At 40.5% G+C, this 15250-nt stretch overlaps 1 protein-coding gene across 10 annotated transcripts in view; it reads right to left on the reverse strand.

Moving 5' to 3' along the window:
* Positions 1 to 15250, reverse strand: part of DNAH5 (dynein axonemal heavy chain 5) — a 246554-nt gene that overhangs the window by 40538 nt on the left and 190766 nt on the right. For all 10 annotated transcript variants that reach the window (XM_068535147.1, XM_068535146.1, XM_068535148.1 and 7 more), the window contains 7 exons: positions 14143 to 14346; positions 13047 to 13226; positions 9737 to 9874; positions 5313 to 5448; positions 4390 to 4706; positions 3085 to 3240; positions 2008 to 2190 (listed from right to left, as the gene is read on the reverse strand). In XM_068535147.1, coding sequence (XP_068391248.1) covers positions 2008 to 2190; positions 3085 to 3240; positions 4390 to 4706; positions 5313 to 5448; positions 9737 to 9874; positions 13047 to 13226; positions 14143 to 14346 — 1314 coding nt within the window. The remainder of the gene's footprint in view (positions 1 to 2007; positions 2191 to 3084; positions 3241 to 4389; positions 4707 to 5312; positions 5449 to 9736; positions 9875 to 13046; positions 13227 to 14142; positions 14347 to 15250) is intronic.

Here is a 15250-nt window from a genome sequence, read left to right on the forward strand (position 1 = left end):
GGACAAGTTCTGATAATGAGAGGATGGTAAGAGAATAATGTCTGAAGGCACCCAACTTTCCCAGGAAGTAAGGAAAAGCCTGGCCTGGAATCCATATTGGCTTTTCAAGGCTGTTCAGAATCTTCCAGTGAGCTTCACGTGCCCCTTACTTCATCTTAGAGCTCTGCTGCAACAATTACAGGTCAGTCCCGGAGTTGTTGTTGTGTTTTGTGGCAACCAAATATCTGGGAAGCCAAATTATTCTTTCCAAGGAGACTGTATTCATCTCAGCTGAATAGTAAGAAAGCCGAGGACAAGGATATTATTCAGAGTGCTATCAAAGCCCCTTATCTTCCTGAAGCCAGCACTACAGGTGAAAGCAGAGCCTACAATATGGGCAATGGATACTGCCCCGAAGACTCTCAGGGATGCCCCGGCTCCACAGATTTGCTGTTGATCAAGAACCCCTGTCCTGGGCTTCCCTGGTGGCGCAGTGGTTGAGAATCTGCCTGCCAATGCAGAGGACATGGGTTCGAGACCTGGTCTGGGAAGATCCCACATGCCACGGAGCAACTGGGCCCGTGAGCCACAACTACTGAGCCTGTGCGTCTGGAGCCTGTGCTCCGCAACAAGAGAGGCCGCGATAGTGAGAGGCCCGCGCACCACGATGAAGAGTGGCTCCCGCTTGCCACAACTAGAGAAAGCCCTCGCACAGAAACGAAGACCCAACACAGCCAAAAATAAATATAAAAATAAATAAATAAATGATTATTATTAAAAAAAAAAAAACTTTAAAAAAAAAGAACCCCTGTCCTTCCTGAAATAAGGGTGTGGCAGCGCTAAACTTCCTCAACCATCTCTACTGAGATTTCAAAAACAAACAAGTATATATTTGGAAGGATGTTACTTCTTCAATAGCCAGTCTGTGGTAGGAACGCTAGCATCGGTTCCTGCCATACTGAGGTCACCAACGATGTGAATTTATGAAGTTGGATTAAATGCTTTTAATGCAACTTCCAACCGTATAACTCTATGATTTATGTACAATAAATTAAAAAGTAAACAGAGAAGGTTCATAACAAAAGGAAGAGGGGAAGGAGAGAGAGAGAAAGAGATAAACATAAGGAAGGGCTCAGAAGAGCAAGCATGGTACGACATACAGAAAAGGTAAAAAGAACGGGAGGGACAGATTTCAAAGATTTTGCCAATAGATTTAACCTAAATAAATCTTTAGGTCAGTGTAGAAGGGAGGTATAAAATAAACCAAACTCCACATTGCCATCGAACAAAGGAAAAAAATCAATAGCAACTTTTAGAGTTCACGCAGTTTCACCACAGCAGTCCTATTAAAATCCTCCAGATTTCTTTCCTTAAGACTCGAATGTTCCCCAGAGAAAATGCTAACTCAGAACACGGAAGTTTATAAATTATTGGCCATTTTTCATTGAGAGAAAACAGATATGGAGTTATGCTTAGGGCATAATGAATCTGGTAGCCCTCAGAAGGTTCACAGTGAAACCTAGTGTCACCAACTTCTATCTTCTCACAACATACACAGAGCTCTCTTGGATAACAAATAAGAATTGGCAATGTCATGTTATCTGAGTAAAATGTTTTAATTTTATATTCCAAAAGTATAATAATCAATCGAATGAAAGAAAAAAATAGATGTGTACTAGAAAGCTAAAAATCAACAGGTGACTAGAATTAATAATAGAACAAACTTCAGAAAAATAAAGTAATATAACTCCAGAACAATCATGCTGATATTGAGACTGATAGTCCCATAGTTACATCAGTCCCCTATATAAAATCAATTGATGATCTATATGATTTATGCGATGCAGATGCAACATATGGGGTAGATAATTGGTTAGTAGTTATTTAAGACACTTGGAAATTAATAAGGGAAGAAACATAGGAATTAAAGGAGGGGACTCAATCCTATTACAACTTTCATCATACCATTTTTGTCAATGAAAAAATCGCAACATGATGCAGAAAGAGGGAGGGCCATACTTCACTCACCTGCTTCTCTGTGAGAATGACTCTCCCCAGTAACTGATCTTCTAGACCTTTCATGGTGACAGTGAAGTCAATGATGGAGGTCCGCGCACTTATTTCAGGGGTGTAGGCTGGATTGGGCAGCTTGGTGGTAATGTAGAGTCTGAAGCCATCCATCACATCTACCTCTTTGTCACCGACCTTCACCTTTTTTATCAAAAAGAAAGTTAAAAGTAATAAAACAGAGATACACCTTACTGTGTGCTTTTTGTATAGGATCCAGTATTGCTTTTAACAACTATGTACCTGGAGATCATCTGTATACTAAAAAAGAAATGGTCATTAGGCATTCACAGGGCTTTAAGCCACTAGGATGAAAGGAAAGAAGGATGGAAGTAAGAGAGGAAGAAAGGGAGGGAGGGAGGGAGGGAAGGAAGGGGGGAAGGAAGGAAGTTAATTCAATATACACCATACAATATATATAGAATTTATCACCAAAATTGTTATGACCATACTGCAGAAGTGAGGTGGATTCCCCACCCAAAATTTGGTTCAGAAGTCAAGACTGATGATGTCACTCACGTAAGAAAAAAATATGAAAATGTTTATTATTCACATGAGACTTTCTGGAAATATTAGGGTAGGCTCCCAAACAGGTCCAAAAAAGACCTCACTTGAGAGAGTAGGGAGGGGAAGCTGTTTTAGGGTTTTATGGTGGTTACCCAATGGGGCTGGGATGAAGTTTCCCAGACATGGTCATGGGCAGAGAGTTGCATGATCTGAACTTCCCACCAGTGCCAAAGGAGAGTGGACCCACGTTTTCTTACCAGCTTGCCCAGATTGGGGGTGGAAGGGGAGAGGGGCATGACAGGGCTTGAAAACTGTCCAAAGTCAAACAACACAATGGAGTCAGACTTTATTATACAAGTGAAGTAGATATCCCTGAAAAGACTGCTCTTGATCCCAACTCAGGAAGTGTAGAAGAGAAAAGCAAATGCCTCAAATTTGAATTGCTGCCTATTGAGAAACTGTCACCTATGTCACATTTACCTGGCGTCATGGTAATTATTCTGCACATTGTCATCTATAGGTTTAACCTACCTTAAAGGTAGACCCGGTCTTAATGAAGTTTCTCTCCAAAATATTGTCCAGGGCTGGATCTAGTTCCTCCGCAACATCTTCGATAAGCAAGGGCCTTCCAAGAGAAAGACTGTCTTCTAGGTGGTTTCTGAAGTACTTGTGATTTAGAGATGTGATCTAGAAACAAGATCAAAATGCTGCTCTAATCTGTTTCCATTCTTCACCTTAGCAAACCATCAATCCCTTATTTATTTTTTTTAATTGAAGTATAGTTGATTTACAATGTTGTGTTAGTTTCAGGTGTATAGCAAAGTGATTCAGTTATACATAATTTTTTTCAGATTCTTTTCTCTTATAGGTTATTACAAAATGTTGTGTATAGTTCCCTGTGCTCTACAGTAGGTCCTTGTTGGTTATCTATTTCATAGATAGTAGTGGGTTTATGTCAATCCTAAACTTCTAATTTATCCATCTCCCCCACTTTTCCCCTTTGGTAACCATAAGTTTGTTTTCTATGTCTGTGGGCCTGTTTCTGTTTTGTATATAACTTCATTTGTATCATTTTTTTTTACATTCCACATATAAGTGATATCATATGATACTTGTCTTTCTCTGTCTGGCTTACTTCACTTCGTATGATAATCTCTAGGTCCAGCCATGTTGCTGCAAATAGCATTATTTCATTCTTTTTTTATGGCCGAGTAATATTTCACTGTATAAATATACATCTTCTTTATCCATTCCTCTATTGATGGACATTTAGGTTGCTTCCATGTCTGAGCCATTGTAAATAGTGCTGCAATGAACATTGGGGTGCATGTATCTTTTTGAATTATGGTTTTCTCCAGATATATGCCCAGGAGTGGGATTGCAGGATCATATGGTAGCTCTATTTTTAGTTTTTTAAGGAAGCTCCAGAGCATTTGACTGCATCATTCCCTTTTACTGAGAAGCAAGTAAAGGTTGTATGGCAATGCTGCCTTTTCCTCACCACCACCACATTTGTGACAAATAATCATGGAATAATTATGAAGTGTCTTTATAAAGTGCTGCACACTTAGTGTGATATAGCTCCACCCTGCTCTGTTTATGAATGAGGGCCCTAGGCCCTAACAGAAGGGAGTCTGAAACCTTTGAAAGACGGCATTGGAGAGATCAACAAGAATGTAAATAATGCAATTTTTAGAAATCATTTCTAAATACTAATATCTAAATATTAATAATAAAATTATTTCTAAATATGAAATGTTTCTTTATTCTCAGAGACTTGTTGATCTGGGGCACTAAAATTGATTAGTAACATAGATAGACTCAAACCCAGATTACCTGGAGTTCATTTTGGTTTTCTTTATTTTTAACCCAGATCTTCCCTTGAGTCTGTGGATCAATTAACAAAGGGTAGCGAGATGCCTTTGTGACAATAATTCCATTCTGAATGGACAGGTCATCGTTTGGCAGGCCTTGGAGGTTCCATTCACTAATGGTAGGAGCATCAATCAACATCTCATTGAGATTTAGATTGTCTCCAAATGGAATTTCCCGGGCTTTCATTTCCTTCTGCCAGTCATTTAACAGCAGATTGCGAAATTCTTGGTTAAACGGACCAGAATAAGATAGGAAAGCTGTAGCCAACAACACATCCCCTAAAACGGAAAACAAAACATCACTGAAATACTCTGTGATCAGCCCTGTAATTCTGCAGAAAGTTAGAAATGAAAAGAAAAAAGACAACCATTCTTTCAAACTAAATTTCAGAAACCAAATTGTAACCACAAGTTGCTGTGTCTTGTGAATAGCAGTAGTTTAGTTCATTGTTAAAGAGTACACATGGTCCACCAAGTAATAGCTGCTCGTAGTCAAGCACCGGATTATGTTGACTCTTGTTGGATATGAGAGGATGATTTCTGAGTTTAAGGGATACACCAAAACCTCAGAAGACAGAGCCTCCATTCTAAGTGACCTTGATCGATATGGCCATTGACTCGTAGGAGAATTCAAAAATGACCTGATAATAAGAGGTTTAAATCTAATAAGCGTTGCCTAAGTGCCAGACCAATATTCATCCTTTTGAAATAGCTGGACACACACACACACACACACACACACACACACACACACAGACACACACACACACACACGCAGAGGAATTTGAAGTAAAAGAGCGCTGATGTGTATTCTGATTAAAGCTTAAGTTTGCTCACTCCCTATTATAGTCAACACATAATCTCATTAATAAAGGAATTACATACCTACAAGTCTTTTAGTTTGTGCAGCCAACTCCTTGCTTTGCTCTGTCCATCTTTCTTTTTCTCCTGCCAGCCCCCCGATCAGTGCGGAAGCGGTCTGCATTTTATGTCTGCACCTCTCTGCATCTTCAAGCAAGGTCTAAAAACAGACAGAACCAGAAGAAAACCTTTGTTCAGATAAATATAGCCTGGAGCTCAAAAACATAATTTTAAAACATCATATGTTATCTTCCTTTCTGAGATATGTAAGCCACTTATTCCACAGGAAGCGTAAGATTCCATTTCTGTGGGTGTGTCTCAGCCCAGCCTGTGTCTTAAGCCCTATCTGTGGAACATAGATGGATTCCTCAGGAGGGACCCTAAGCCAACGGGCAAACCCTCCCCAGATGTTAATAAACTGAGAAATAATGGAGATTTGCATCATTTATGATTTTTGAATCTAAAAATTAGAAATAAAATATCAGCATACATGCTAATATCACATAGCACAACAAAATGTAAAGAAACATATCCCTACTTAAAAATGAGGAATATTTCTCGTGTTAAAGTTCTAGCATCATTATTGCGTTGTCTAACTCCACATCTCCTTTTACTTTAGGTGAAACTTTAGATAATCTTCAGGTTGTGGAGTCTTGAAGTGCATTCATGAATTCCAGCCACACTGACTCAGTAGGTCCCTCCCTGCTGCTCTTGTGTCAGTAAAAGACCTTTAACCGGACTTCCACACACTATTGCCACTCAGGGCTTTGTTCTTAAAAACAAATGGTCCGGGCTTCCCTGGTGGCGCAGTGGTTGAGAATCTGCCTGCCGATGCAGGGGACACGGGTTCAAGCCCTGGTCTGAGAAGATCCCACATGCCGCGGAGCAACTGGGTCCGTGAGCCACAACTACTGAGCCTGCGCGTCTGGAGCCTGTGCTCCGCAACACGAGAGGCCGCGGTAGTGAGAGGCCCGCGCACCGCGATGAAGAGTGGCCCCCGCTTGCCACAACTAGAGAAAGCCCTTGCACAGAAACGAAGACCCAACACAGCCAAAATAAATAAATAAATAAACAAATAAATAATAAAATTTAAAAATATTTTAAAAAAACAAATGGTTCCATTTCTCTATGTTGAAAAGACAGCTGCTAATTCTACTTGTAAAAATGTATACTTATGGTACAATAATGGATATGGCTAAAGATTTAGCTATGTGACCAGTCACTGGAAGTTCTTGTATAATATTTATATATATTTATATAATGTACATATGGCATATATATGCTAAATGTCTAACAATAGAGGATAATTTACATAGATTACGGTATATTGTGAACAAGAATGCTCTGAAGCCATTAAAAATATAATCATTAAGAAAAATAATCATTAAGTTAAAGAAAAACAGTCATTAGTTAAAAATTCAATTTATAAAGCAGTATGTACTGAATTATCTGCTACAATTTTACATGGATTTTAAATATATGTAAATCAGGCATATGTGCAGATATGAAATGATAAAGAGGAAAATATTTTTAGGCTTCATCTCCAGGGTTACCTATGTGTATTTTCTATAAGGAACATGAATTGCTATTGTAATAATAATACAATACAGTGTTTTTCAGAAGCCAGATATTTGTTCCAGTTTGTTCTAGTCTGCTCTGTTTTCCTTCCCGCTAGAGTTAATGCAGAAAACCCAAAATCCCAGCTGAGAGGTGTACCCGCACATCGACACCATCCATATTTGTTTGTTTGTTTCTCCCCAAGAAGAAAGATGTCAGCTGGAAGTATAATACGACATCATTTATTTCTGCCTACCTTTAAAACAAACTTTTCATAGGACAGATATTTTTAATATTAAGTTATCCTCCCTAAGTTCCCCATCCCCACTGCCATGTGGCCAAATAAAAAATGGCCAACCCCTCCCCTCCTGGCTGTTGCTTTCTGGAAACCCAGGCTCCTTTGGGGGATTGGGAAATGGGGGATGGGAGAGGAGCAAATGAGCACACAGGAGTGAGAAGCAGATTTTCCCTCCAAGCCTGGCTAGGGGAGCGTGCAGAATTGCTTGCGTTCCGTGGCTAGTGCCCCTGGCCCTCTCTCTCCTAGCGCCCCAGAGTCTGACTAGGTGCCCAGAGGCCCTGTGGAAGTGGACCCTCTGCAAAGGCACCGACTGCCCTGTGCACAGAGCGGCAGGACACACACTCCTCCAGGGACGGCACAGACCTGGTTGTGAGGTTACCAGGCGTGACCATGAACTGTAGACTTGAGAGCCCTCCCCTGCCCCCTGTAGTCTATAAGCCCCTGGACTCTCACGGCGCCCCACGGAGGGAGAAGGAGCAACACAATGACTGAAAGTCAAGTTCACTCCAACATGTTGGGAGCAGGTGGGCACACAGCCAGATTTTGTTTTCTTTTTTTTTTAAAATTTATTTATTTATTTATGGCTGTGTTGGGTCTTCGTTTCTGTGCGAGGGCTTTCCCTAGCTGCGGCAAGCGGGGGCCACTCTTCATCGCGGTGCACGGGCCTCTCACCATCGCGGCCTCTCCTGTTGCGGAGCACAGGCTCCAGACGCGCAGGCTCAGTAGCTGTGGCTCATGGGCCTAGTTGCTCCGTGGCATGTGGGATCTTCCCAGACCAGGGCTCGAACCCGTGTCCCCTGCATCGGCAGGCAGATTCTCAACCACTGCGCCACCAGGGAAGCCCAGATTTTGTTTTCTTAATGAAAAACATTTGACATTTGTTGAGATTCAAGTTTTAAAGTTAGAGCCACACCTTTATAGTAGCCATTCTTACGTGGTCCTTATAATTGCTTACCTAACAAATAGTAGATATTCAAAAACAAAAAAGCTTATTGAGCGAACTAATGCAAAACTGTTAAAACTGAACTATAATAAAATGAGGCCGTAAAAATATTTTTACAGTATGTAGTAGTGCTTCCTGATATAAGTGAGTGTCTAAATGGTAGAAATTCACGTGTCTTCCTCACAGTTTCTAAAGTAGATGCCCAAATTGCAAAGTTAATTTTCTCTTCATATTATGGTAGTAAATTTCATAGAACATAAATAACAAACCCAAATAGGTGCTATATAATTACCTCTCTAAAATTTCTGAAAAGCTCTTATTTTGTTTTCAGGAGACTTATCTTTAAGAGGAAATACCATACATCTTGCATATAGTGAAACTGAAATGTTTATCTAAATTCCCTCATTGGGACCCCTATAAGGGAATAGACTAACAGAGCAGGAATCTCAATCCAGCCGAGTGAGGGCTGAGAAGAGGCAGAGGTGGGTTCCGTATAATCATCAAGGAAAGAACAGAGAGAATCTAGCTCTTATTTATCAAGCACAGGTTTTCTCAGAGGCAGATACAGATTTTGTGAGGCCAGATGCTTATCTAAGCTGGGGACCACTTTAAAAAACTCATTAAAGAATTTTTACAAATACAAAATACCAAAGTGAACATGTAATGAGAATTGGGGAAAGAAATCACTACAAAGTCCTGATAATTGAGAAATTCAGGTACCTTTCCTCTGGGATCTCTAGGTATTTTATCTGAATGCTTACACACAAATGCTTGTCAATCATGATCTGGTTTCCCCTCCCCACAGAACTCTCTACAACTCCCAGTAACCCCAGCATTCATGGGGCCTGTGCAAGTGAGGGGCCATAAAACTTACGCTACATTAGGTTTATGTTAAATCTGCCTCTAGTACCAGAACGAAGGAGGCCCCAGTGGAGCCGGAATGAGTATAAATCAACTAAACAGCTTGCTGCCCAGTGGAGAGGAAATATACGAGCCTTGATTCTGAAATGTGCTAAAGCTACAAACATGCATAGGTTGAGAAGGCTGTAGGTGGTCATTGTCACTGGGGCACAGCCACGTGGTCAGGCACGTTGGTCCAGCAGAAAGACCCGAGTAGACATCAGAAGATCAAGGTCTAATCCAGCCCTGTGACCAATGCCCATGACCGGGAGCCCTCCTCTTGTCCTCTCTGGGCCTAAGTTCCTTTCTTTAAAATGAGAGTAAAATAAAAATATCTACCCTGCCTACCTTGAAAGATTCTTTCAAATATTAAATGAGATAGAGGGGGAGGACGTGATTTGAAAAATATGTTTAAAATGCTGCACAGGATGCTGTTATCCTCACCGTTAATAAGGAAACTCAGAACTCCCGTGTTCCAGCAGTAACTTCTGTTTTGGCTGAATATCCTGACCTCTTACCAAAGGTCCTCGGTGTCCGTTAGAAACAAACTCCAGGGCTTAGCGAGGGAGTACGTGCCGTGTGTGTATGTATGTATATGTGTATTGTATTGTATGTCAATTAAATGAATCCCTGCTGGAAACCAAACCCTTGGAGAGAGAAAGCAGGAGAGGAAATGAAGGGCTGACCACAGCCAGGAGGGCCTGTGACGTCACCACCCGCCCCAAACCCCTATGGCAAGAAGACAGTGACCTGCTTTTCGGTCACGGCCTGTTCATACTCGGCCTGCACCACATCCAGCTCGGCTTGCCTGTCGTCCAGCTCAGCCTGGGCCTTCTGCAGATCCTGCATGGCCAACACGTAGCGATTCTCCTGCACCAGCAGGTTGGCCTGCACGGGACACACACAGGGTGAAGGGATGAGCAGCACACCGAACATGCAGCATGTCGGAGTCTGAGAGCTCAGCGGCCACGTGTTACACCTGTTCTTTGATCCACCCCTAGACTCCTCTCAAATCGCACGGTCAGGACCAAACCTTAATGTGAACTTGACATGCTTGTAAGCAGAAAATTAAAATTCATTAGAAGAGAGTGAGCAAATTTTTTCCATAAAGTGCCAGACAGTAAATATTTTAGGCTTTTGGGGCCAAGAGGCAAAATCAAGACTACTGTTCAGGTACTTAATTTAAAATTTCATGAGCCATACAAATACAGGTGGTGGGTTAGATTTGGCCTGTGGACCATAGTTTGCCAATCCCTAAATCAAAACATTGTAATATTAAATGTATATAGGCAAATTACAGAACATTTCAATATTGAGTTATAGAAAAAAAAATCTGAATATTTAGAACCATCTGCCTAGCAGGGCTGATCACCGTTAGTAAGGATGTTAAAACAAGACAAAGGATGAAACATGATTAACCACTGAACATAAAGATCTAGGTTTTATGGGTGGTGATGGACTTGATGGCATTCCTGTCATTTGCATATATTGCTTGCCATTCAGAAAAGAACAGATACTTGAGCTGTGACCAAATAATAATATTTGCTTTTAGGAAGCTACTAAAAGAGACTCAAAAGACATAATCAAAAGCAATATTGGAAAAAGATGAGGTGTAGAAAATAGTCCATGCTTGCAGGAATTAAAATCCTTTCGAAAAAAATTTGAAATCAGTGTTCTCCCTGTAAGTCTTACTAAAGTAACCCACTCATGTCAAACTATTGCAGCCCCAAAGATCTTGAATATTTTCTAGGACTTTACTCAAGAGGGAGGGGGATATACATATACATATAGCTTATTCACTTCATTGTACAGGAGAAGCTAACACAACATTGTAAAACAATGATACTCCAATAAAAATAATAATAATACTAATTTTTTTAAATGAAGCTCTCAAAAGCTACTAATCAAAGGGTATAAAATCTTCAAATCCAGCCGCTCACCTTAGGAGCCACAGGACTCTGTTAAGATTACTTGAACTCTGCAAGCCTCAGTTTCTCCATTAAGATATTGAAAAACTACCTCCTAGGATTTGTTAGTGTGTGTGTGTGTGTGTGTGTGTGTGTGTGTGTGTATTACATAAGATAACATATGTAAAAACCCAAGTCTGGGACCTGGCATATAACAAGAGTTTGATAAATAATACAATAGATATTATTATTGTTATTATCCGTGTTCGATATTTAAGACTCTACTGTTGTTATGTTTTGTTTATGTAAACTAACATGTACTGGTTATCACAGAGTGTCCAAGGAGAAATCTCATATGAATGAAATTGAATAGAATCTCAATTGCTACTCTTATAATTAAATTTGGTTAAGTGTACTCACTACTAGAAGTCACTTGACCCGTCTATAGGAATTGTAAGATGAAAGAAGAGTCCCTCACTGTCTCCTTCGCTAATTAGTGGTGAAGAGGTTCCCACAGGAGTTTAAGGAGTGTCCTCAATCTCTCTTTACTTGGGAAGCAGGAGTTCGCAAGTGAAGCCCCTCCAGGAATAAGTGAAGTTAGAGCCCCTGGTCTGTATTTCTTAATATATTGAGCAGAGCTGCCCAATGATAACCTGTCCTTTCTTTGTCTTCTACTTCCCTCTAAGCAGTGAATGTGTAGCATCTACATAACTACGTTTATTTTTCTGACAATGGCAATTAGGAGAGACCTGACAAACTGAAGACTCCCAGATTCTGGATGTTCCTAAGGACATAAGGGGCACTCCCAGAACAGGCTTCTCAGAAGAGAAGCATAGGTTCCAGGCACACGTAAAAGGTCCCCCCTCCTGACGGTGTTCCCTCCACTTCCTACTGTAGGACCTCTGTTGTCCTGGAACTGGGTGGAGCCTGAAATGTACAGAATGTAACGGAGGAGATGTCATCCTTCTTACGTAAACCTTGTTCAGAGCATCCATTATTTTGTACTGGTTTCAGCTCATTTTATTTAAAGGAACTACAACAAAATAAAAACTCCCCACTGTGAATTCAACTGTAATTCCCTTAAAGGCACTTATGTATGCTTACCCACTGGAAAAATTTGCAAAGCATGCCCTGTACTTTTCACTGGATATGGTTGTTATAATTCAGTCAATATCAGAATGTCCGATTGTGAGCTATGTTGGAGTCTTCAGTGGTCCCCAAATCCACAATGCCCGACAGCATGACATCAACTATTTGCTCTAAAAATCTCTGAGCCAAATGAATCCCTTCTCTTTTAAGTTGCCCTGGGACCCCAAGGGCCTCCACCACTGAATAAATGGCTCTGATATGGGAACAATGAGAAAATAAAATGGGACTTGCAACTGTATCCCTATGTTCTTTTCATTCTTGATTATTTTTAGCGTGATTATTAAGTTCCTTGGGTAGTTTATAAGTGTACGTGGATTTTAGTTGATGGTTGAGCGAGATCAGGCTTACAAAAAGCAAAATAATCAACAAAGCCATAACGTATGAGCTCTGAGGCATCGGTATTTCATTTTCAAGACAGCTACTTGCCTCTCCATCTGCTAAAGACTGAGTGTCACTGAATGCTGGGGGGATGTGGACAAATGAAGCTGAGAAATGCAATTACTCAAAGGGAAACACTGGTATGCTCTCAAATCACTTTAAATAAAGGATGATATGCAGTTTCTTTCCTGGGGGCAAAAGAGGGAGAGGGAATAAATACTATGTTGTCCCTGCAGCCAAGACCAGACACCAGTGACTGTGTCCACGCTGCCTCATTCACAGGAGTCCCTGGCAGGAGATCTTGGACATTGTTGGTGGATCCTATGCTAGAGTTTCCTGTGTTTCTTTTTTTCAAGTTGACATTGTGGGGAAAAAAATGTCCAGCAGCCCACAATGGACTTTGTACCCTTGTAGAGAGTCCATGCTTAAGGCTCAGACAATACCGATTGGAGATGGATTACAGAGAAGAAAGAAACATCCTATGCTCGGCTTGCCTATTGCTAGCTCTCCCCGTGGACTTGGGTACAATAAAACCTGAGGCTTCTGTGTTCCATGAAAGACAAGCCCAGTTGACCCAGAGACCCCCCTGCCGGCACACGTCCTGCAGTTCCACCGAGGAGGCTTACCTTCAGGGGCAACACCTCTCTGTTTATAGAAAAGAAGGAAGCCATGGCCTTGGTCCAGGAACAAAGCCCCGCTACATTCCCACATACACGTTTAGCAGTTTCGATGTTGTAGTCTGCCATCTCAAAGTAAGGATTCAAAAATTCTATCACTTCTTCATTGATTGTGTCTTTGGGGAATTGCTATGGAAGAATGGAGTAAAATAAAGTCAAAATACCTCTTTCCATGAAGGCATAATCACATTATGCTCACAATGCCACTGAAACAGTTAAAAAACTGTTAAAACCAAGAATGGATAAATGATATCATATTTTGTTGATATTTCAGGTTATTAGGCAACAATCATATATATTTAGGCATATGAAATGGTACATATATTTAGCATTGTATATAAAAATGTAAAGCATATATATTTAGACATAAATATTTAGCATTTAGCAGCAACCAAATGCTTAATACATTCAGAGGGAGGTTCTATTAAACTCACCTGAAATGTGAAGAAAATAATTTGGACATTAGGCCTTCAGGGTGATGAATTAACTTTAAATCATAGAACTATCAAGATTATGAGAGAACTGTTCTTTTCTGGAGGGATAAAATTTTAAAATAGTAGCAGAAATGGATTATGAGTGCCTTCTTGTATTAAGAGAGAAGACTGACCAAACAATGAAATTGGATCTTTGAAATGTGGTGTTTGATCATCTAACCGAGGATAATTAAATATTTTCCGAGTAGAAAGAAATTTAGCACCTAAATAATTCAGAGAAATAAGCCTTCACAGAACATACATAACACAGAGCAAAACACACTTTCATTCAGACCTCTTTAAATGCAAGTTTCTTTTATGAGACTTGAAAAATAGTGAAGCCAGAAGAATACCTGGGAACAATAGAAGGATGGTGGTGACAAAAGGCAAATAGCAAGGTAGCTTCCAAGAGCAGTGGCTTTGCACCAGGTATATAAGGCAAGTGCAATTCCACTGCACATTTTTCAGTGGACACTTTTTAAGCTCCGCCCCCAATGCCCAAGGACCACTGCTATTCACTTCTCTAATGAAGTCTGAGTCCCCTCCTAGCCCATCATTATTGAACTACCAACCTGTAAATTCTGTAAAAAGTTTCCTGCAGTCATCAGTTTTAAAGATTCCTGCCAGGAAGAAACTGTACAGCCTTTTTCCAGGTCAATTTTCACTGCATTGACTTTCCTCTGAAACAGCAGCAGCACGCAATCCATGATCCTCATGACGAGATGGGGGGGTCGGCCCAGCGTGCGGACAGTAGCAATGTCAGAAGGCTTGATGGTCTGGGGAGGAAAGGAGGTCATCACCCAATCTCAGATAAGAAAAGTGAAAACAAACCTTTACTCTCTAAAGGCTACTAATTCAACAGAGGAAAGCAAGCATTTTTAAGTTTGATGCAGTCATGGGAGCTAGATGCAGATTTAATCTCCAAGAAAAACCACACATCCCCCAAAGTTCACATTCTTACAATTCAAAGTGACAGCCAAAGGAGATATAGTGAGAGACGTGTTCGCAAGCAGATAAGGAGCTGTGACATCTCTAAAATTTAATGACAACTTAGCGTCAGAAAAAAACTGTTATCTGAAAGGAAAAGAATCGTCAGCACTTAAGTAGATTCCAGGGATTCTAAACCAGGAAAACTCCAGAATTTGCAGTGCTTTTTTTTACTCATTAGTTATGTAGGTCAAGAATCTGCCTCTCTCTCTTAAGACTTGTCACCGGGGTCTGACACTAGTTGTAGCCTCAGGGCTGCCACACTGAATAATTAGAGGTTTCTTCGCTGGGAACTAACCTTTAAATGATGGAATTTGAGCAATAGGAATTTCACTAAGCTCTTAGAACAGTTCTGTTCCATTCCTAGTACAGAGATTCTTATACAGAAAATTACTTAATAGTCACCTAGACTTGTTGTAGTCGATAACTGTTCTATCAAACTCTCTATGGAATAAACATTGGAAAAATATGAAAGATAAGCATATGACACTGTCCTATTTCTAGGACATAGTGTACATTCATTCCTTCCAGGTCTTGAAAAACCTTCCATCTGATTTGCATTGGCATCCCTCCTGTCAAAGAAAGGTACGCAACCCCCTTCACATCAAAGCTAATGATCTTTTCTCTGAGAATTGGGAAAAAAAAGAAGAAAACCACTGAACTTGGTCATTAGAAATGGAACTATCTACTTTG

The sequence above is a fragment of the Eschrichtius robustus genome, chromosome 2 (genome assembly GCF_028021215.1).
Source record: "Eschrichtius robustus isolate mEscRob2 chromosome 2, mEscRob2.pri, whole genome shotgun sequence".
NCBI classification, from domain to species: domain Eukaryota; kingdom Metazoa; phylum Chordata; class Mammalia; order Artiodactyla; family Eschrichtiidae; genus Eschrichtius; species Eschrichtius robustus.